This window comes from Thunnus thynnus, chromosome 18, assembly GCF_963924715.1.
Source record: "Thunnus thynnus chromosome 18, fThuThy2.1, whole genome shotgun sequence".
Taxonomy (NCBI): domain Eukaryota; kingdom Metazoa; phylum Chordata; class Actinopteri; order Scombriformes; family Scombridae; genus Thunnus; species Thunnus thynnus.
Window position 1 is genome coordinate 692,241 of NC_089534.1, and position 18,730 is coordinate 710,970.

Consider the following 18,730-nt stretch of genomic DNA (forward strand, 5'->3'; position numbering starts at 1 on the left):
AAATAAAGCAAAGAGCTGCATGATTAATATGAGAGGAGTCATGTGACCATCAGAGATATTAGAGGAGAGAATATTACAGTTTATAGTAGGTGAGTCAGGTAAGTTGAGAGAGAGACAGTGAGGAGAGAGAACGAGGGAAAGATTTCTCTGGAACAGGAAGCTTGTGAATGAGATAAATGACCAATCAGTGGTCTGCAGTGTAAAACATGAAAACTAGACAGTGAGAACAGCTTTTAATCAACAACAGTCAGACTCTCAGGCTGCTTCCCACAGCAGCTCAAAACCAGTTTGTCTCATATAAAAACAAATCTTTGGAGCAAATATATCAAATGATCCCAACTGAAGCCACAGAAAATAAACCATCTCAGAGCCTGATATGATCAATACACTTTATTTTAGGATGCACATTTTATCAAAAGTTATGTATTTTATTTTAAATGCAGCTTCATTCTACTTGAAATGAGAAAAGATTCACTGTTACAGTTGTGAACATCTGTGTTTAATAGACTGTTAGTTTCTTTCATGTTGTTGCTGTTTAAACTCATTCACACCTCAATCAACTGGATTCATGTTTCTATGTGTTGAAGCATCAATCAGCCTGAACAGCTGCTGCACTAATATTATTAAATTTATTAAAGCACATGAACTTTGTTTAGAAAACAGATACAAAGATTATTATTATTATTATTAATGATATGAATATACAGGATATAACATGTTGGATTAATAAACTTATATTTATGATGGGCAGCTGAGTTCTTATGACCAAAGTACAATTAACAATGAATAAAAAGGATTTAGGTTTTTATTGTTTTATTGGACTTTACAGCAGCCTACTTTCCTTTTCCATTGTATTTATATAACATATCTGTAATCATTCTACAATATTACTCTATAATATAATATTCTATGGTGTTTCTATAATATTAATATTTCTCTGCACTACAGTAACATCACATTGTAAATATCACATATGGTCACATATAGCAACATGATTTCCAGCTGTGATTGTTGGTAAACTCATTAATGTGAGACCTGACGTGTCTGTGATTACTGGATATCTGATATCTGATCAATGATCAATGATTCTGACCCTGCTGATGTCCTCCTGGATCAATCTCCAGCTCTGATTGATCACCTGCACCACATCATCATTATCATCATCATCATCATCAGCCTGGAACCACACACACACTTATCTGATCAATAAATCTGTAACAATATGTCTTAATGTAAAACAGTAAAAATACATTATTATTTGTCTGTGTGGACATTTATACACTATTAATACATATATCACTATTCTATTAATATACTAAAACTGAACTATTTTAACTTCATGTTCAAACTATAACAGAATGAATAATAAAGAAAATGTGGAAAATACATTTTTGTAAATAATTTCTTTATACATGTTGTACTTATTGTAAATAAACATGTTGTAAATAAAGTTATTATTATCACTTGCATGATGTTAGTGACATATTTGAATATTTTAACTGTAAAATCTAAACTTCCTGTTATAATTCTATTGAAAATTAAAAATGTTTAAATAAATATCAATGTGGGGAAGCTCTAGCTCCCTGCTATGACTCCCTCATTGGTAAAATAGAGGAAAGTATTTCTTTGATCTTTAAATGTTTAATGATTCGGCCACATTTAAAAAGGATATAAAGCAGCAAGAGCTCTGATTATTTTTATAGGTTATATTTTGCTCACATGGTGCGACTTCCCAAACACAGCTGTGTTTCATCAAATCACCACAAATTAACCAACATACAGAAAACTTGGGCCAGATGTTTCAGTACAAGTGAACTCAGTCCTGTTTCCTGAGAAAACATATTGGACGTCTGACAGACTCTTTTTATTTCTCTTTTTTCATTTTTTCATAAACATTAATTAATGATTAAAAACAACAATGTTAAATAAAGATGGACTGTTAAACATCACAATGTGAGAAATATATGTAACATCTGTAAAGATCATGTTTGCTGAATTCATTGTGTCATAAATGATCTAATTAGAGAAAAACACAAGTAGTGTAGTAGAAGTAGAAGTAGTATAACATTACACATCGATTACAGCAAAGAGAAAAAGCGATGACCATGTAAAAAACAAGTGATGTTCTCTGAATAAGTAGTGAATGAATATTTTTATTCAAGTGTAAAACACCCAAAGCTGCCCAGAAAATATGAGCTTACAAGACAATATTTACATCACCTGCAGAGGCAAGAAAAACTAAAGGAAAGCAACCCATGCATGTTATTATATACATACATGTCAGACACATTACATCAGATAGAAACATACGTTGATGTTCATGATTTAACACAAACTGAGCTGATGTCAAACAGACTGGGATGTCTGCTGGACATTTTCAGGAAAAACTTTAAGATCCTGATAAAATGGAATAACTAACAGCCACTAACAGCTACTAGATGCTGCTCCAAGAAAACTTTACTGAAGTCAATCAGAGTCAACACAGTTTTTACACATAAATTCAGCCCAGAGGAGATCATTTCACTACTTCTAATAGAAACAATATTCTGACATTAAAGCACAGTCAGTGATCCAAATGAAACCAGAGTGAAACCTCGTCCACCATCAACATTTAAACACAGGAAGCTGCTGTCACTTCCAGTTTCTGTTGTTCACTGGTGAACAGAGTGAACAGTGATTTCAGCAGCTGTCTTCAGTCAGCAGTGTGACTGTTTGTCTACACAGGAGGAGACTCTTCCTCAGATAGAGGACACAAGGACACTGAGGAACCATATGACCCAAACCCAAACCCAGGATAGAGAGGTTCAGTGAATATGGTATTGAAGGTGTGGAGGTGGATCAGTGTGTCAGAGGAGACTCTGTAGAAGGACAGAGTGCCAGCAGCACAGTCCACATACACTGCTACTCTGTTAGAGACAGAGGAGGTTATTTCCTGCATGGAGTGCTCTGAGGATGTGGGGGGAGGGACGGAGTGGTTGATAGAGGAGAAGGAGAAGGAGAAGGAGGAGAAAGAGGGGATGATGGAAGAGAAGAAGGAGGGGGGGGGGTGAGGCAGAGACGGAGAAGGAGAGGGGGGTGTTTGTTACTCCACTATTGTTACAGACAGAGTAACCATGAATATCAGAGCATTTCAGACTCCAGGACTGATCATTCCATCCAAACTCACAATCATCACTGTCTCCTTTCCTGCTGATTCCTCTGTAAGTCACTGATATATCAACACTTCCTCTCCACTCGACCTCCCAGTAACAGCGACCAGTCAGATCATTTCTACACAGCAGCTGACAGTAAAAGTCAAATCTGTCTGGATGATCAGGATATAACTGATTCTCTCTCACACGTGTCACCTTCCTGTTGTTATCAGACAGTTTGAGGTTTCTGTTTACTGTGTTTGTGTCCAGTGTGAGTTCACAGAAATCTGATGAAGAAGAAACAACACAGCAGCAGTTTATCATCTGACACACCTGATGGATTTATTCTCTGTTTAAGTTCTGATCTGTTGTTCATTTCCATAAAGTGTAATGACACATTTTGTCAGTAATGTTTTAATGAATAAAAACCACAAAGACCAACTTTGTATTTAAAGAGAAACTGACTGTGTGCTGTTTAGTTGTCATGAATCAAATTAAATCCACACTTACACTTTTTCAGACCAGGTTTTAACCTGTGTTCTCCACCATGGTCCAACCTGGAGGAAGAAACACAGTCAGAATGATTTTCTATCCAACATGAGTCCTAACTGCTGTTCAACATGAAGCAGTGTTCCTCGGTTTGTCAGAGTGACACAGAAATAGGCTGCAACTCATCTCTTCATACCTGAGAGTGTCCAGTCTCCAGTGTGGATCCTCCAGTCCAGCAGACAGCATCTTCTTTCCTGAGTGTCCTGGATGATTGTAGCTCAGCTCCAGCTCTCTCAGATGGGAGGGGTTGGAGCTCAGCGCTGAGGCCAGAGAAGCACAGCCTTCCTCTGTGATCAGACAGCCTGACAGACTGGAATTCAGAAAATAATGTTAACTCAGTGATTTAGAAAACATGTTAGCAGGAAGATCCTACAGATGTCGGTCATCTTCACTACTATGAACCTAAAGCAGGATGAACTGTTTAACAGACATCTGAATCCTGACCTGAGAGTTTCCAGTCTGCAGTGTGGACTCTCCAGTCCAGCAGACAGTAGCTTCACTCCTGAGTCCTGCAGGTCATTGTTACTGTGGTCCAGCTCTCTCAGACTGGAGGACTGGGAGCTGAGAACTGCAGACAGAGCTGCACAGCCTCTCTCTGAGAGGTTACAGAGACTCAGCCTGAAGAAGAATTAGTGACAAATACAAAATGTTTTGTCATTTATAAAATTAAATATATTTGAAATTGTTCATATATCCAGCAGTCCATCCACTTACAGAGCTTTATTCGAAGCTTTGACCACTGGCAGCAACCTCAGAAGAGCCTCCTCTGAAGCAGAGTATTTCTTCAGGTCAAACACGTCCAGATCTTTTTCTGATGACAGTAAGATGAAGACCAGAGCTGACCACTGAGCAGGAGACAATTTATCTGTGGAGAGACTTTCCGATCTCAGGTACTGTTGGATCTCCTTCACCAAAGAATCATCATTCAGTTCATTCAGACAGTGGAACAGATTGATGCTTCTCTCTGCAGACAGATTCTCACTGATCATCTTCTTGATGTACTGGACTGTTTTCTGATTGGTCTGTGAGCTCTTTCCTGTCTGTTTCAGCAGACCTCGAAGGAGTGTCTGATTGGTCTGCAGTGAAAGACCCAGGAGGAAGCGGAGGAACAAGTCCAGGTGTCCATTTGGGCTCTTTAAGGCCTCGTCCACAGCACTCTGGTAGAAACGTGTTGATTTTCCTCCTAACACTTTAGCCCACCAAGATGTTGTTTGTTTTTCTGCCAGCAGATTGACTCCAGAGTTGATGAATGTCAGATGGACATGAAGAGCAGCCAGAAACTCCTGAACACTCAGATGGACAAAGCAGAACACCTTGTCCTGGTACAGCCCTCTCTCCTCTTTAAAGATCTGTGTGAACACTCCTGAGCACACTGAGGCTGCTTTGATATCGATGCCACACTCTGTCAGGTCTGATACATAGAAGATCAGGTTGCCTTTCTGCAGCTGCTCAAAAGCCAGTTTTCCCAGAGACTCAATCATCTTCCTGCTCTCTGGACTCCAGTGTGGATCTGTCTCAGCTCCTCCATCATACTTGACGTTCTTCAGTTTGGACTGAACCACCAGGAAGTGGATGTACATCTCAGTCAGGGTCTTGGGCAGCTCTCCTCGCTCTCTGCTTTTCAACACATCCTCCAGAACTGTAGCAGTGATCCAGCAGAAGACTGGGATGTGGCACATGATGTGGAGGCTTCGTGATGTCTTGATGTGGGAGATGATGGTGCTGACCTGCTTCTTATCACTGAATCTCTTCCTGAAGTACTCCACCTTCTGTGGGTCAGTGAACCCTCTGATCTCTGTCACCATACCAACACACCAAGGAGGGACCTGATTGGCTGCTGCAGGTCGTGTGGTTATCCAGAGGTGAGCAGAGGGAAGCAGTTTCCCCCTGATGAGGTTTGTCAGCAGCACATCCACTGAGGTGGACTCTGTGACATCAGTCAGGATCTGATTGTTGTGGAAGTCCAGAGGAAGTCGACACTCATCCAGACCGTCAAAGATGAACACAACCTGGAACTCTTCAAATCTGCAGATTCCTGCTTCTTTGGTTTCAGTAAAGAAGTGATGAACAAGTTCCACCAAGCTGTACTTCTCTTTCAGCACATTCAGCTCTCTGAAAGTGAATGGAAATGTGAAGTGTATGTCCTGGTTGGCTTTGTCTTCAGCCCAGTCCAGAGTGAACTTCTGTGTTAAGACTGTTTTCCCAATGCCAGCCACTCCCTTTGTCATCACTGTTCTGATTGGTTCATCTCTTCCAGGTGAGGCTTTAAAGATGTCTTCTTGTCTGATTGTTGTTTCTGGTCTGTCTGGTTTCCTGGATGCTGTTTCAATCTGCCTGATTTCATGTTCGATGTTGACCTCTCGAGTTTCTTCCATTACGATGTAGATCTCAGTGTAGATCTCTTCTAGAAGTTTTGAATTTCCTGCTTTTGCGATTGTCTCGAACAAACATTGAAATTTCTTCTTCAGCTTGGATTTGAGTTCATGCTGACACTGGGCAAGAATCTCTGAATGAATACAAAAGAGACAACATAAATGAGAGACTAATGTTAGAGCAAGTTCTAGTAGTTTGCTGAAAATTTTGCACATTTCTGATTCAACAACAAAATATTTCCTAAGATCAAAATATGATTTGTATTGTGATGAATCACATAACAATTATACAACCATTTACACCAAAACATCCTCCTGAATGTGAGGTTTGGTTTAAGCCTCCTCTCCAGTACTCTCACATTGGTTTCAGACATAGCCTGAGCAACGTGCCTCCCAAATAGTTAAAGCACCACCTGGTATCTTTTTAAAAAAAAAAAAAACTGGGAATCACCACTGAGTCAACGGGCATGGTCCCCAACCTCCAAGTGTTTTTTTTGATAAGCCTTTAAATACAATAATCTGTTACTCCACCCAGACTTACTGGATCTTATTTCATTGTCCCACCAGTACTTTAAACAACATGCCTACACCAACACAGTCCCTTGTATTGTTTTACATAGGGCTGATTTCAGTCTGAATGTAGCTGAGGGGTTCCTGTATGTTGCCAGAAAAAAACAACAAAAAGTTGAAAAAAGAAAATGGTGTGTGCAACAGCTTAATGAGAAGGGGAATACAGTTCATACTGTACATACAGTACATGAGACAAGCATCCTGTTTGCATGTGCAGTTGGCACACTTGTAGTGTGACAGTCCAGAGGCCACAGAGACTCACATGGCCATGCAGATGTGGAAAGTATGAATTGACCTTCACTGGGCACATTGTTGATCTAAGCTTCTCATTTTATTTGTGCTCCCTCAGTAGAAGACAGTGACCGCAGCTCATACCAGGTCAGGTGGATTTGTAGGGGAAAAGGACTACACCTGACCCATCTGCCACCAAGCTGCAGCGGTCACTGTGAACTGACAGTGCTGAGAGCTCACCTGTCCTTCTGGTGGAGGTTATGGCTTACAGCAGTGCCACTGTAGATCAGCAACCCCAAGGGGCTTGTAGGGGATGCTGAACTACACTAAAGACTACTACCGGGTCCCATGGAGGGACTGATGACGTAGTCCTTTGAACTGAGATCATCTTTTAGGAACTGGGAAACCAAGGAAAAGCTTTCTTCATTCACTGACGCAAATTTCTGTGATTGTCACAGCCATTCCTGACTAGTGGTTTATCACCAACTGGTCTTCTTTTTAAGAAGAATCCACAAACCTTGTAAACCTGTTTATATACATAGTGTATGTAAAAGAGAAGGGAGATATGACGGACAGCCAGTATGTGATCAAGTTTTTTTGATTCATTGCTGAGTCACACTCCTGACCTGGAGGTACCGAAGAATTGAAACTCCATGGTCACTCTGGTGGTGGGCAGATTTTTACTTGTTATGGGCTCATAGTGTGTTATCACAGGTTGACACATATCAACACATCAGGATACATCACTGTCCCATTTCCCAGCACTGATGTGCATCAAGCTTGCTACTGTAGCCTGACAATTTCTTCCGTGTGACATGACAGTTATGTGTGACAGGCGTATATCACATGTTGCCTGGGTGTGTTGCACTTTTAATGACATTACATTTCACAAAAACATTTCATATTTGTGCAAAAACACTTTCTTGATACAAGAAAATTTCATTCAGTGCCCGGATCTCATTGTCATGTGAGATTTGTTACTGATAATAACATTTGAGCATGACTTACGTTCTGAGATGGTGTGTGAATATTGCTTATTCATCTTACTCAGGACCTTTCTGGTCACCTGCAAAATGTTTTCGCTGTAGGTCTGCACCATCAGATTCACTGTGTCCAACCGGTCCGCCTTCTCCAGTTTATAGTATGGGATTGCAGGGAGGCCTTCCAGGACCATAGGCTGCTCCAGGTACCATTTGAATTTTTTAAAGTCATCTTCTCCAAAACTCTCTAAAGTTTTCAAGAGGTCCTCTTCAGGGTTAGATTCCACCATTTCCCCCCCCTGTTAGAAACAAAGAAAATCTTTACCTTAAACAAAAAGTTCCCCACATCCCATCTCATCACTCTGCTGCTCACTGTTTCCATCAAATGTTTCCAAAAATAATGTGGAACATCTGTGCAGGAATTGTCGGGTTCTGTTGAAAGCAGCTTTACAGAGACTGGAATTAATCAGTGAAATTTCAGAGTGGTCAGTAGAACATGACTCTCTTGTTGAAAATTAACTTGACACTGAGTTTATAAGACAACAGGTCAACATGGCAGATATGTTGAGTTCAGCAGAAGCAGATCAGAAAACAGAGAGGCTTCTTACTAACAAATTAAAAGCAGGACACTTTACAGTAATCCCAACTGTTTTTTTCATCTGTGAATCACCACAGCTGTGTTATTTTGTACCAGGAAACTGTCATGGACTTATGGGTTTTGGACTGTTTGGTTTCTTGTGTTATACTTCTGTTGTCCAGTCCTTTTGGTCATGGTTTTGCTAGTTCATATGATTTTGGTTGTATCTTTAAAGGACTGTCTTGCATTATTTGTTAGCTTATAGTGTTGTGTATTTAAGATTATATTCATGTATATTCTTGGATGGGTTAATGTATTGAGAAGATTGTGTTCTGAGCTTTTGTTTTCTGTTTGCTCTGTGTTTCCCTTCTGTGTTCCTGCCCTCCTCCCCAGCCTGTTTTTCCCTCCACACCTGCCCTGCATCAAGCTTGTTAGCCCTGCCCTGCTCTGTGTTCTCTACACACCTGCCCCTTATCAGCCTCATCAGCCCTTCCCTGCTCCCAGTGTTTCCCTTAGCTTATCAGCTGCTTGTCTCTTCTCAGTTTGGTCACCTGTTCCCCATTCCCTCATTAGCTCACTTTGTATTTTAGTCCTGGTTTTCAGTTTAGTTTTGTGCAATCCTCTCTTCAGTTTAGTCTTGTCCTGTGTTCTGTTTGCTTAGTTCAGTCAGCTTTTGTTTTTGCCTGCCCAGTCTCAGAATAAAAAAAGTTTTCCTTCAGCCCTGCTTTGCCCGCAGTCTCTGCATTTGGGTCGACTTGCTCCGATAGTCCACTTTTAAGAGAAATACTTCAAAAGCTAGGGTTGGGCTTTGACAGCGGTTTGTCAAATCTTAAATGACTTATTGAATCTGTTTAGGTTTAACTGTTGTTGAGATCTGTAATCACTATTTGTTAACTGAGAAAGCAGAGCCAGTAAGATTTTTACTGACAGCATAATTAATGTTCACAACCTTTATCCACAACAAGAAAATGCGATCAGAGACATAAACATTGATGAGTTTTCTGTCTGACCTCTCCGCTCATCTGCACATTGAACATCTTCTCGGGTGCTGCCTCCTCACTGCACCTGTGCTCAACATGAGACTTTAAAGTGATCAGTGTGATACAGGTGAACCTACTGAAGCTGTTTAAAGTGATATGATCTACTAATTTCTTTGCTTATCAAATCATCTCTGTTGAACTACAAACACAAAGTCTCAGTTTTGTCTGAGTTACATATGAAACGTACAAGTCATGAACAGACGTCTGACTGTCTTCACAAGGAGAGAAACACTTGTTTGATGTAGAAACATAAAGTCTTCATCTGAATGAATTTACAGTTTAAATATGTTCAAAAATATATAAAACTATAGAACAAACTTCTGTTCATAATAATCATTATGCTCCCAAATGTTTCTGTCAGTGCTAAACAGCTGTCCAGCATCATGTTGTGTTGCAGCTGTCAGTGTAATGTAATCTTTGTATATGACTGGGGTGGAATCTCTACTTGGGGTGAGATCTACTACATCTATCCTAATCTGCCCGTTGGAGACAGGACTCCTTTAGTGAGAAAAAAGTAAGCCAGGTTTTTGTCCAAGATGAAAGAGCATCGTGGCATGCATGATGACCCTTTGTGGTATGTTCTTGAAATAACAAGAAAAGAGAACCAAGTCCTGAACTCACATTTATCTGAGATAATGGAGAAACAAGATCATATTGAGAGTGACTGTAGAGAGATCACATCACATCAACTACTGTAGGCTGTAATATTCTCTCTAATATATCTGATGGTCACATGACAACTCTCATATGAGTCATGGAGCTCTTTGCTTTAGAAAGAGGTTTTTTTAGCATCTAACTTCATGTCTAAGTGTTTCCTCTTCATTTCTGTCACAGTGCAGCGCTACTCTGATGGATTTGTATTTTCTATATAGATTCAGAACTAAACTCCTAATCAGTTCAATCCAGTTTCACAAACATAAAAGAAAGACAACTCAAAACTCCACTCCAGGTTTTCACCACAGATCCCCAAGAAACAAAACAAACGAAAGACACTAGCAAAGCAACACATTACATAAAATAAAGCCAGCAGAAATGTCAGATAGGTCGGACCACTGTGTTTAACTTTATATCTTCAGACGTTACAGTTATGGCTGAAAATGACAAAAGAAAAAAACAAGTTTGCCAAGTTCACATATCTCCACAATTCAAATCAACCACCGGTCGTCTACCCAGAAATGACTGTTGTTGATAGCACAACGTCATGGTCTGTCGTTTTGATGAATGGCGGAGTAATATTTTTAGTGATGAGGCTTTTTTCATTTGAGCAGGCTCAGTGTGCTGTCATGCTTATTTGACCAATCACTAATCAGATTGCTTGGTCGGAACTACATGTTGTATAATGGTCAATAGACCATGATACCTTTCAGCTTTAATGTCAGACTGAATGACCAGCCTTCACCACACCAAGGTATCCTGTCAGTGGTCGACTCTTTGTATGATGCACTCAGGATCATTGCTCTAACTGGAAAGTCTATACTACAAGAGTGATGCTGCAGAGGCGTTGGATGGGATGATCTGTTGCCAGAGGATTTAAGATCACAGTGGCAGGAATGGAAAAGAGGTCTTCAGGAGTTGAAGGATGTCATAATCCCAAGATGCTACCACCCACAAGACTTCGGTAATGTGATCAGAACAGAACTGCATCACTTTTCTGATGCCAGCAGCAAGGGGTATGGTGCATGTTCGTACCTTATGTACAAAAATGACAAAAACATAGTTCTATGCAGTCTTGTGATTATTCTTTTCATAATGATCAATGATTTCAAGAAGACACCTGATATTATCACTTATAAATTGACCTTGTAAAAAACCTGTTTGATCAAAATGTATTAATTAGGGACTGAGCTTAAAAGGCAGAGGACTACTGTAAAACAATAGGGTCCTCGCCTAAGGGCCCCTAAACATGCTCAAAAACTCACCAAATTTGGCACGCACATCAGGTCTGGTGAAATATTTGATAAAATGTAAAAATTAACCCCTAAAGTGCCAAAATGTGCTCTTTAGTGCCACCTATGTAACTAAAATGGCCGCCACAGCCCGTAGGAATGTCATAGAGAGATAAAACTAAAACTCAATTATTCGTCTCATCAAGACCTACAATTTATACACTGACACCCCTGACCTAAATCCAACAGGAAGTCCACAATCAGACTTTCAAAATAAGACTTTGCTCCAATTTTGGACCCCGAACAAACGCTATCTCCGCAGAGGGCGTTAATGGTATCGGCTTCGATCTTTAATACATGACTTATGACACTGTGCTGAAAAAAAGTTGTTAAAAACTTTGTAATAACTTGAACGGTTTGGATTTAATAAGCCCTGAAAGTTGCAGTGCCACATCACCCTTACAATGTAAACCAATGGGGAGGCAATCTATGGGCATGAACTTTGTGTCAAACAGAGGCTTCTGACGTCTAAACTATAAGTTTGACCACTTTCAAACCTGTATCAATGGATTCGCCACCAAATTTCCCACTAAAATATGATTTTTAATGTAAGATTTGGCCAAAGTCATGGGATTTATGAGGAGATTTCACAAGAAGCGTACTCTAAAATCCTCCTCTCCAGCTGCTCCCGGTGATGTCACTCCCTCAGTGCTGTGAAACATTCCGCAATACACACTCATTATAAAATCACAGGAGGAGCAAGAAAAGACTTTAAAACTCACACTCCGATATCTCAAAAACCCAACCAACGCTGCTTGCAGCTTTAATTGTTGGATGAATTTTTTAATCTCAGTGCAATACATTTGGCCAAAATAGGAGCATCACAGCACAAGAGTGTAAGGGGTCTCAAATTATTCAATTTCACAGGATCTTTTGCCATCTGCATCATGTTTTAGCAACGGGAAAGTTAGCCCCTCTTTTTCTAGAATTAGATTGCTGCCCAACTTCTAAAGAAAAATTATAGCAGGCTAATAAAGCATCCTTAATTTCAACAGAGAAGGTTCTATAAACCTGCACAGGTAAACCGGGAGCCTTTTCATTCTGAAAAGAACTTATGGCATAATATAACTCATTAATAGGACCTTCGCACAATACCTGCTGTTCATCTGTAAGCTCAGGATGACAGCAGGATCTCATAAAATCAAACAAAGAAAGATTTCAGTCAAAACATTTCAATCAAAACATTTCACTCAAAACATCAACATTTTAAAGATGTCATTTGTAGGTGTAGCAGCTGTTCCATCTTCACTTCATTAGTTTCACAATATTTTTCTGGGTATTTTTCTATTTTCAAGTTGCAAGAAATGTTTGGTGCATTTTTCACCATATTCCATCCATGTCACTTTACTTCTATATATAATCCCTTTTAGTCTTATTCTGATAGAGCCTCTCTGATTCTTTTTGTTTCACATTATTCTCATCCAAACAAGTTCTAATATTTTGTAATTCATCCAACAGTGTTTTTTCTGTTATACATTTGTTTATGTTTCCAAGAAGAATATTTTATAGCATGACCTCGAATTGCATCCCACACAATGTGTGGATTTGCAGAACCAGCATTAATAGAAAAAAAATCCAAAATAAATTGTCTTGTTAGTAAAATAAAAGTCTTGTCTTCCAGTAATGAATGATTTAAATTTTCAATAACCTTTTCCCCTGTTAATTTCAGCAAGATAACATTTTGATGTAATAATAATCTTTCAGCCATCACTACTTGACTAACTTAGTGATTAAGAAGAAAGAAACCAGGAAAAAGTCTATTCTACCAGCCATTGAGTTTCTTCTCCAAGTGTATGTGATTAGATCTGGATTCTTTATCCTCCATATATCAACTAAGTCCATAGCTGACATCATAGATGCAATGGCATAGTATTTTGATCTTGATAATCTCTTTGATCTTCTGCTCTATCTTCAGCTGGTCAGATGCTCTTAACTCTGATTTCTTGACCCATGATTTAAAAAAAACAAAAAAACAGGCCCCTTCCATTCTCATATCCACCTCTCTTCCTCTTCTTGAGTAGAATGTGTCTCTTGCAGACATATTATATCAGACTCCTTTTTCTTATTCAACCAAGTAAATATTTCAAGTCTTTTCACAGTATGATATGAGTGTTTGATATTTCTATTTAACATTTTTGTGACTTATTGACTGAAAATTTGCACACAATTAGCATCAAGACCTTCTATTATATATTTGTATTTGTTTCAACAAATGTGAATGTGATTAGATGATTGTGATGTCACTGGTCATCTGACTGTATACAGTATGTTGAAGAAACTGCATGAATTTTATACAGCTGTGTTTTTGTCCACTAGAGACTCATATGCAGCAAGTTATAGTTAACTTCTGTTTAAAAACAGATGACATTATATATTTTTATTCAGCTGTGTGGCAGAAAGAACTGCATTTGGACAGTCAGCTTTCTCTGTGAAAGCCACCATTCAGTGGAACGTCCTACCTGATTATATGAAGAACTGTAGTTCTATCAATACCTTCAAGGCCAAATTAAAAAATCAACTAAAGACGAATCAGCTGTGTGACCACTGAGCTTAGTTTACATTATTAATTTTTAATTGACATTGTGGGTGTATGTGATGTGCTGTTGTGTGTAGCTTTGTATTTTGTATGGTGTGTTCTGTATGTTTTTTTTTTGTTTGTTTGTTTTTTTGCTTTGTACTGTTTGTTGTTGTGCTGTTGTATGTTTTGATTGTGAGGGACTACGGATACAAATTAGCTTCAAGCTAACTCGGGTGCAGTGCATCATTTATGCTTAATACTGCACACTGTCCCATTCAATAAATCAAATCAATCGATCAAAGAAGAAAATACTCACCAGGTGAATTCAGATCCACATCTGGTCACAGAGTCGTTCTACCTTCACCTGTAGAGGAAACACAGAGAGAAGCTGCAGCTGATTCTCCTTCATCAGTCCTTCATCATCAGTCTGAGGACGCTGTCACGCTCTCATAACTTCACAGTCAAAGTCCAAAACCATAAAGATGATATTAAACCAGTGAACCTTGCAGCAGAGTTCAGCTCCAAACACACAGGAGGAACCTGCCAAGACTCTCTGTGAGGACATTAAACAATCTCACAGTGCCGCAGTATTCTGATTTACCTGGAAACTGATGTTCATCTGTCCACAAACTAATGTCATTGTTGTCTGTCTGATGTAAACAGAACAACAAAGGAGGATAGGATATGGATTGTAGGACATGTAACATATGTTATATGTGGAGGAGTCGGGGACTGTTTGATAACATTATTTTATCTCTTTATGATTATCATTAATGTGTCTTAATGTTTTAAGAGACTAAATCCAACAATGAATCAGTGTTATTATCTGTGTTCTCACAGTCTGATGGAACTGATGTCTTTCTGCTTCACTGCTGTTCAGAACTATTAAACTAAAACTACTGTCACTTCTAAACTAAACCACCAACACTGAACCAAGAAACTGAGCATGCTCAGTGACGTCTGCAGAGATATAAAGTCACAGGTTTATTACCTTTGTTCATTTGAATGAATATAATTTGGATGTTGTTTGGTATTTTACACATCAGGCTGTTACACAAACACGACTTGTTATCAGGATGAAGAAAATGTTGGTTGTTTTCTCTTCATCATAGAAATATCTCGTACTGTCTTTATGTTTTAATGCACCTGATAGTTATCGCTTTCAATCAGAGATCAGATTAGATTCTGTTTTATTGATCATTAAATATAAAGTGTATAAAACTGTTTCTGGACATTTTGGTAACCTGGGCGAGACGTCCCCTGCTGCCCCCGAAGGGATTGATCTGTTTGTTAATTGATTTTATAATGATTTTATTATTCTTTATTAATTTCTATTCAACTTGTGTTCCGTGTGATCAACACCATCTGTATATTTTTACCTTTACATGCACACTATTGCCTGTTGTGTCTGATTTTAATCATGTCCAGGATATGATATGTATCATAACCACGTTATTGATCTCTGTATGATTCTAACATTATCCAGGTTATTGATTAACTGACTCCACATTGGAGACAGTCTCTGTTTTTTCTCTACAGCTGCAGGTATCTGATGACACTCACCTGTCTGACCTTGTTTTATGATCCAATATTTATTATAATTCTATTTTTTCCTTCATTATACAACTTACTGTGCACAATCATTAAAACAGTATAGATGTTTTACAGCTGAGTGCTTGAGCATTAAAAGAATATATAACTATAATTGTATATTGTGTATAGTGTCCTGTAGTATTTTCTATAATCTCCACAGGATGTCAGTGTTAATCTGTTTACACAGGATTTAGACAGATACTCGTTAATCTCAGCATTCATGAAGTACTGAAGTTTTCCACCAACAGCAGCTGTTTAGAGGTTTGGTTCACCTGCAAAATGTCACTGAAATGGAAGCAAAACAACTCTTTGCTGCATCGCTCACTGCTGTTATGTTATGATGTTTGCATATAAAATATTTACTCTTCTTCCTCTTTGGTGCCCTTCCAGCTGGTAGCCACTTAGCTTCTTTACGCCTAAAAACAGCTGTGACTGTGTGTCCCACTCAGGGCCATGACGGGTTTCAAACAATCATTTACTGAATATATATAAAGATACTGATGCAATAAAAATAAATATCACTGTAGGGAAAAATTTTCGTCATGACAATTTTTCTAGGAAGAGTATTCAAATCCTACACCAGACTTTAATCCTCGAGGAGATTAGACAACAAAAATAAGCAATGCTGTCTTCCAGAATTAACTTTTTTATTCCACTAATTTGTTTTCACTGATACGTTTTAGGGACACATAATGGATGATGTTTCGAGTGACGTTAAGCAATGCTGTCTCCCAGAAATAACTTTTTTATCCTACTGATTTTTTTTGACCATTCTGAAGTAAACATAATGGATGGATGATGTTTTGAATGAAGTTGATACGTTTTGTACTGCAGTTATGTTGTAGCTCACAGATCTGGTGGATGTTCACCGTGTGAAGCCAGAAACTAAGTCACTATTGATTTTTTTCCACTTTTAACCAAAACCAACATTTGTCTTGAACCTTAACTGGGAGCTGTCAGTGCCTAAACAGAACCATAAAAACATTTAACAGTGCTTTGGCTGCTAAGAGAGGATATTGTATTGCAAGAGCATGAACATGTATATATTCTTTGTTCTTTTATTTGTTATAGTCATGTCATAGTTCAGAAGATTATATGGCTGAATTATCAGAACTTTGAACCTTGATTTTTCACATCATCTACAGTGAAAAATGAATCATTGAGATAACAAGAGTGAACATGTAAAATCTGTCAAACTAAACACTGAATGCAGAACTACAGTAGAAAAACATGTTGCTGCTTTTGTACTTTTACTTGCTGCTGCAGCTCTCAGCCTGGTTAAATAACTGAATATCATAAATGAAAAGATGATTTGTGACAAAAAAACATTGTCAGAGATCTCTTAGTGTAACATATTTTATGACTTTTAGTCACAGTTAATCACTAACCAGGTTACCTATAAAACATTCAAACTGTTTCTGCTGGGTGGTGACCAGCAACTGTCCTTCACTAACTGAATGACAAAGTTATAAAGTTATAATAACTGTAATAATGTTGATGGTGACCCTTCATACAGCCATAAAACTCTAATAATGAAATTAATGGAAGACACAATTCCTGGCTTCAAGAAAAGGTTTTAAAGAACAAACTTAAAAGAGTTTGAAACAGTTCGAGTTAATTTTATCTGAAATATGTTGTTAAATTACTTTGTACAGTACATTCAGTGTTCAGTTGAAAGCTAATAAAAATAATATATATCTATTACTACACATAGTACATGTTCATATTCATGTAACTCTTCATCAAACTAGTAGTCTGAGCTGGAGCGGTGAAGAGTGGAACAGTGGGAGGTAAAGAGATAATATTCACATTGACGTACATTATTATCTCTTATGTTGTAACTGACCAAAAAAATTAGTGACCCAAAAATACAACAGTCCTCTAATTAATCCAACCTTTGTGAATGTGAATTTGTTGACAATGTTGACATTTTTTAGGTGCATGGTGTTGATGTGCTGGACTGTATTTTATTGTACAAGTGTTTCTGATATTATTTTCCTCTATATTCTTACGTAAAATAAATAGACCAACACAAAGTGGAGCCTCAACATGAACCACAGAATTAAATAAACATTTGGAGAAGTTGAATTTCAGCTTCAACAAAATGAAGCTTTTCTTATTTCTTCAGGAGTTTTGTTCATTCGACCAATGCAGCGAACAAATCAACATAACTCATCACTATAACAACCATCTCTACTGGTATCACATCATTTAACACAAACATGATGAAAGCTGTTGGTTACGTTACCTTTAGATGCTGAAAATCATCTGAATCAAGCTGATGAGTGAAGATGAAGTTAATCCGCAGCTTCAACAGGAAACCAACCAGAAGAAGAACAAACATGTAACTGACAGCAGGAAGTTTTTAAGGTCTGTTGATTCTCTAACAGTCTCAACTCTCTGTATTAATCTTTAACTAAAGTGTCTTTAAGGAAATCTGATAACAGAACAGCAGCTCTGAACTTTGGAACGAAAAACCTGAAACAAAAGTCAAATATTAACAGACAGTTTGAATCTTTATCAGTTGGATCATAAAGTCTGATGTTTGTCTTTTATTCCAACAATTAAATAAAAAGTGTTGAGATGCATTAATGCAGTCTGTTGTATCTCTGTGACATGTGCAAAAATAAATTGTTCTTTCTGTTCTTCATTATTATGATTCATTATTATAACATCTGTGTCCTCAGACACACTGGAGACAAACATTAAACTCTGTTTAACCAGTAAAACCATTGAAATGAAAAACCTCTTTTTAAGAGTCCTGGCTGAGAGCGGCAGCAACAACGATGATTACAGACAAACAACATAAAACACATAACACATAAATATATCATGTTTCATAAATACATCACAATAATAGAGTGAAAACACTGCAGTACAGTCATATAAAATATTACATCCTGAAGAAAACAACCCAGCAGCTGTCTGGATAAAACTAAGAGAAATAAAATGAATAAAATCAACCTGAAACAACGACTCAATGAGACACATTCAGCTGTAAAATTCCTCTAAAACAGCAACACACAGATTGTGCAGCAATTATTTTAATTCCTGAGGAGGAAACAAGTTTTACTGTTTGAAAATCAAGTTGCAGAAGATTCATACACATAAAATAATAAATTAATAAATATGAGTCCTGGGAACGAAGAGCAGCTGTAACCCAAGAATGACTTTATAGAGGTTAAAGAGGAGCAGCCGACCCGGGTATAGAGCTCCATGATAT

At 38.1% G+C, this 18,730-nt stretch overlaps 2 protein-coding genes and 1 long non-coding RNA gene across 7 annotated transcripts in view; 1 reads left to right on the forward strand and 2 right to left on the reverse strand.

Moving 5' to 3' along the window:
* LOC137169470 (uncharacterized) overlaps positions 1-18,730 on the reverse strand; it is a 125,914-nt gene that overhangs the window by 63,269 nt on the left and 43,915 nt on the right. The window lies entirely within an intron of this gene.
* Positions 1-18,730, forward strand: part of LOC137169482 (uncharacterized) — a 118,493-nt gene that overhangs the window by 52,157 nt on the left and 47,606 nt on the right. The gene's annotated exons all lie outside the window — the stretch shown is intronic.
* Positions 2,778-17,918, reverse strand: LOC137169476 (NLR family CARD domain-containing protein 3-like). 2 transcript variants are annotated; one of them, XM_067572696.1, is made up of 8 exons: positions 17,756-17,918; positions 14,231-14,278; positions 7,862-8,132; positions 4,395-6,186; positions 4,125-4,298; positions 3,817-3,990; positions 3,642-3,688; positions 2,778-3,418 (listed from the first exon to the last, which is right to left on the reverse strand). In XM_067572696.1, the coding sequence occupies exons 3-8, from the start codon at positions 8,121-8,123 to the stop codon at positions 2,910-2,912; spliced, it is 2,958 nt and encodes a 985-aa protein (XP_067428797.1). In that variant the 5' UTR covers positions 8,124-8,132; positions 14,231-14,278; positions 17,756-17,918; the 3' UTR covers positions 2,778-2,909. The 2 variants fall into 2 exon arrangements, with proteins under 2 accessions (XP_067428797.1, XP_067428798.1); XM_067572697.1 differs by having other exon boundaries at positions 3,282-3,418; positions 3,817-3,940.

Coding starts and splice junctions, on each gene's coding strand:
- LOC137169476 (XM_067572696.1), bottom strand. CDS start 8,123: ATGGTGGAATCTAACCCTGAAGAGGACCTCTTGAAAACTTTAGAGAGT. Junction 4,299..4,394: donor AAAGCTTCGAATAAAGCTCT/GTAAGTGGATGG, acceptor ATTCTTCTTCAG/GCTGAGTCTCTGTAACCTCT. Junction 3,419..3,641: donor AAAACCTGGTCTGAAAAAGT/GTAAGTGTGGAT, acceptor CTTCTTCATCAG/ATTTCTGTGAACTCACACTG.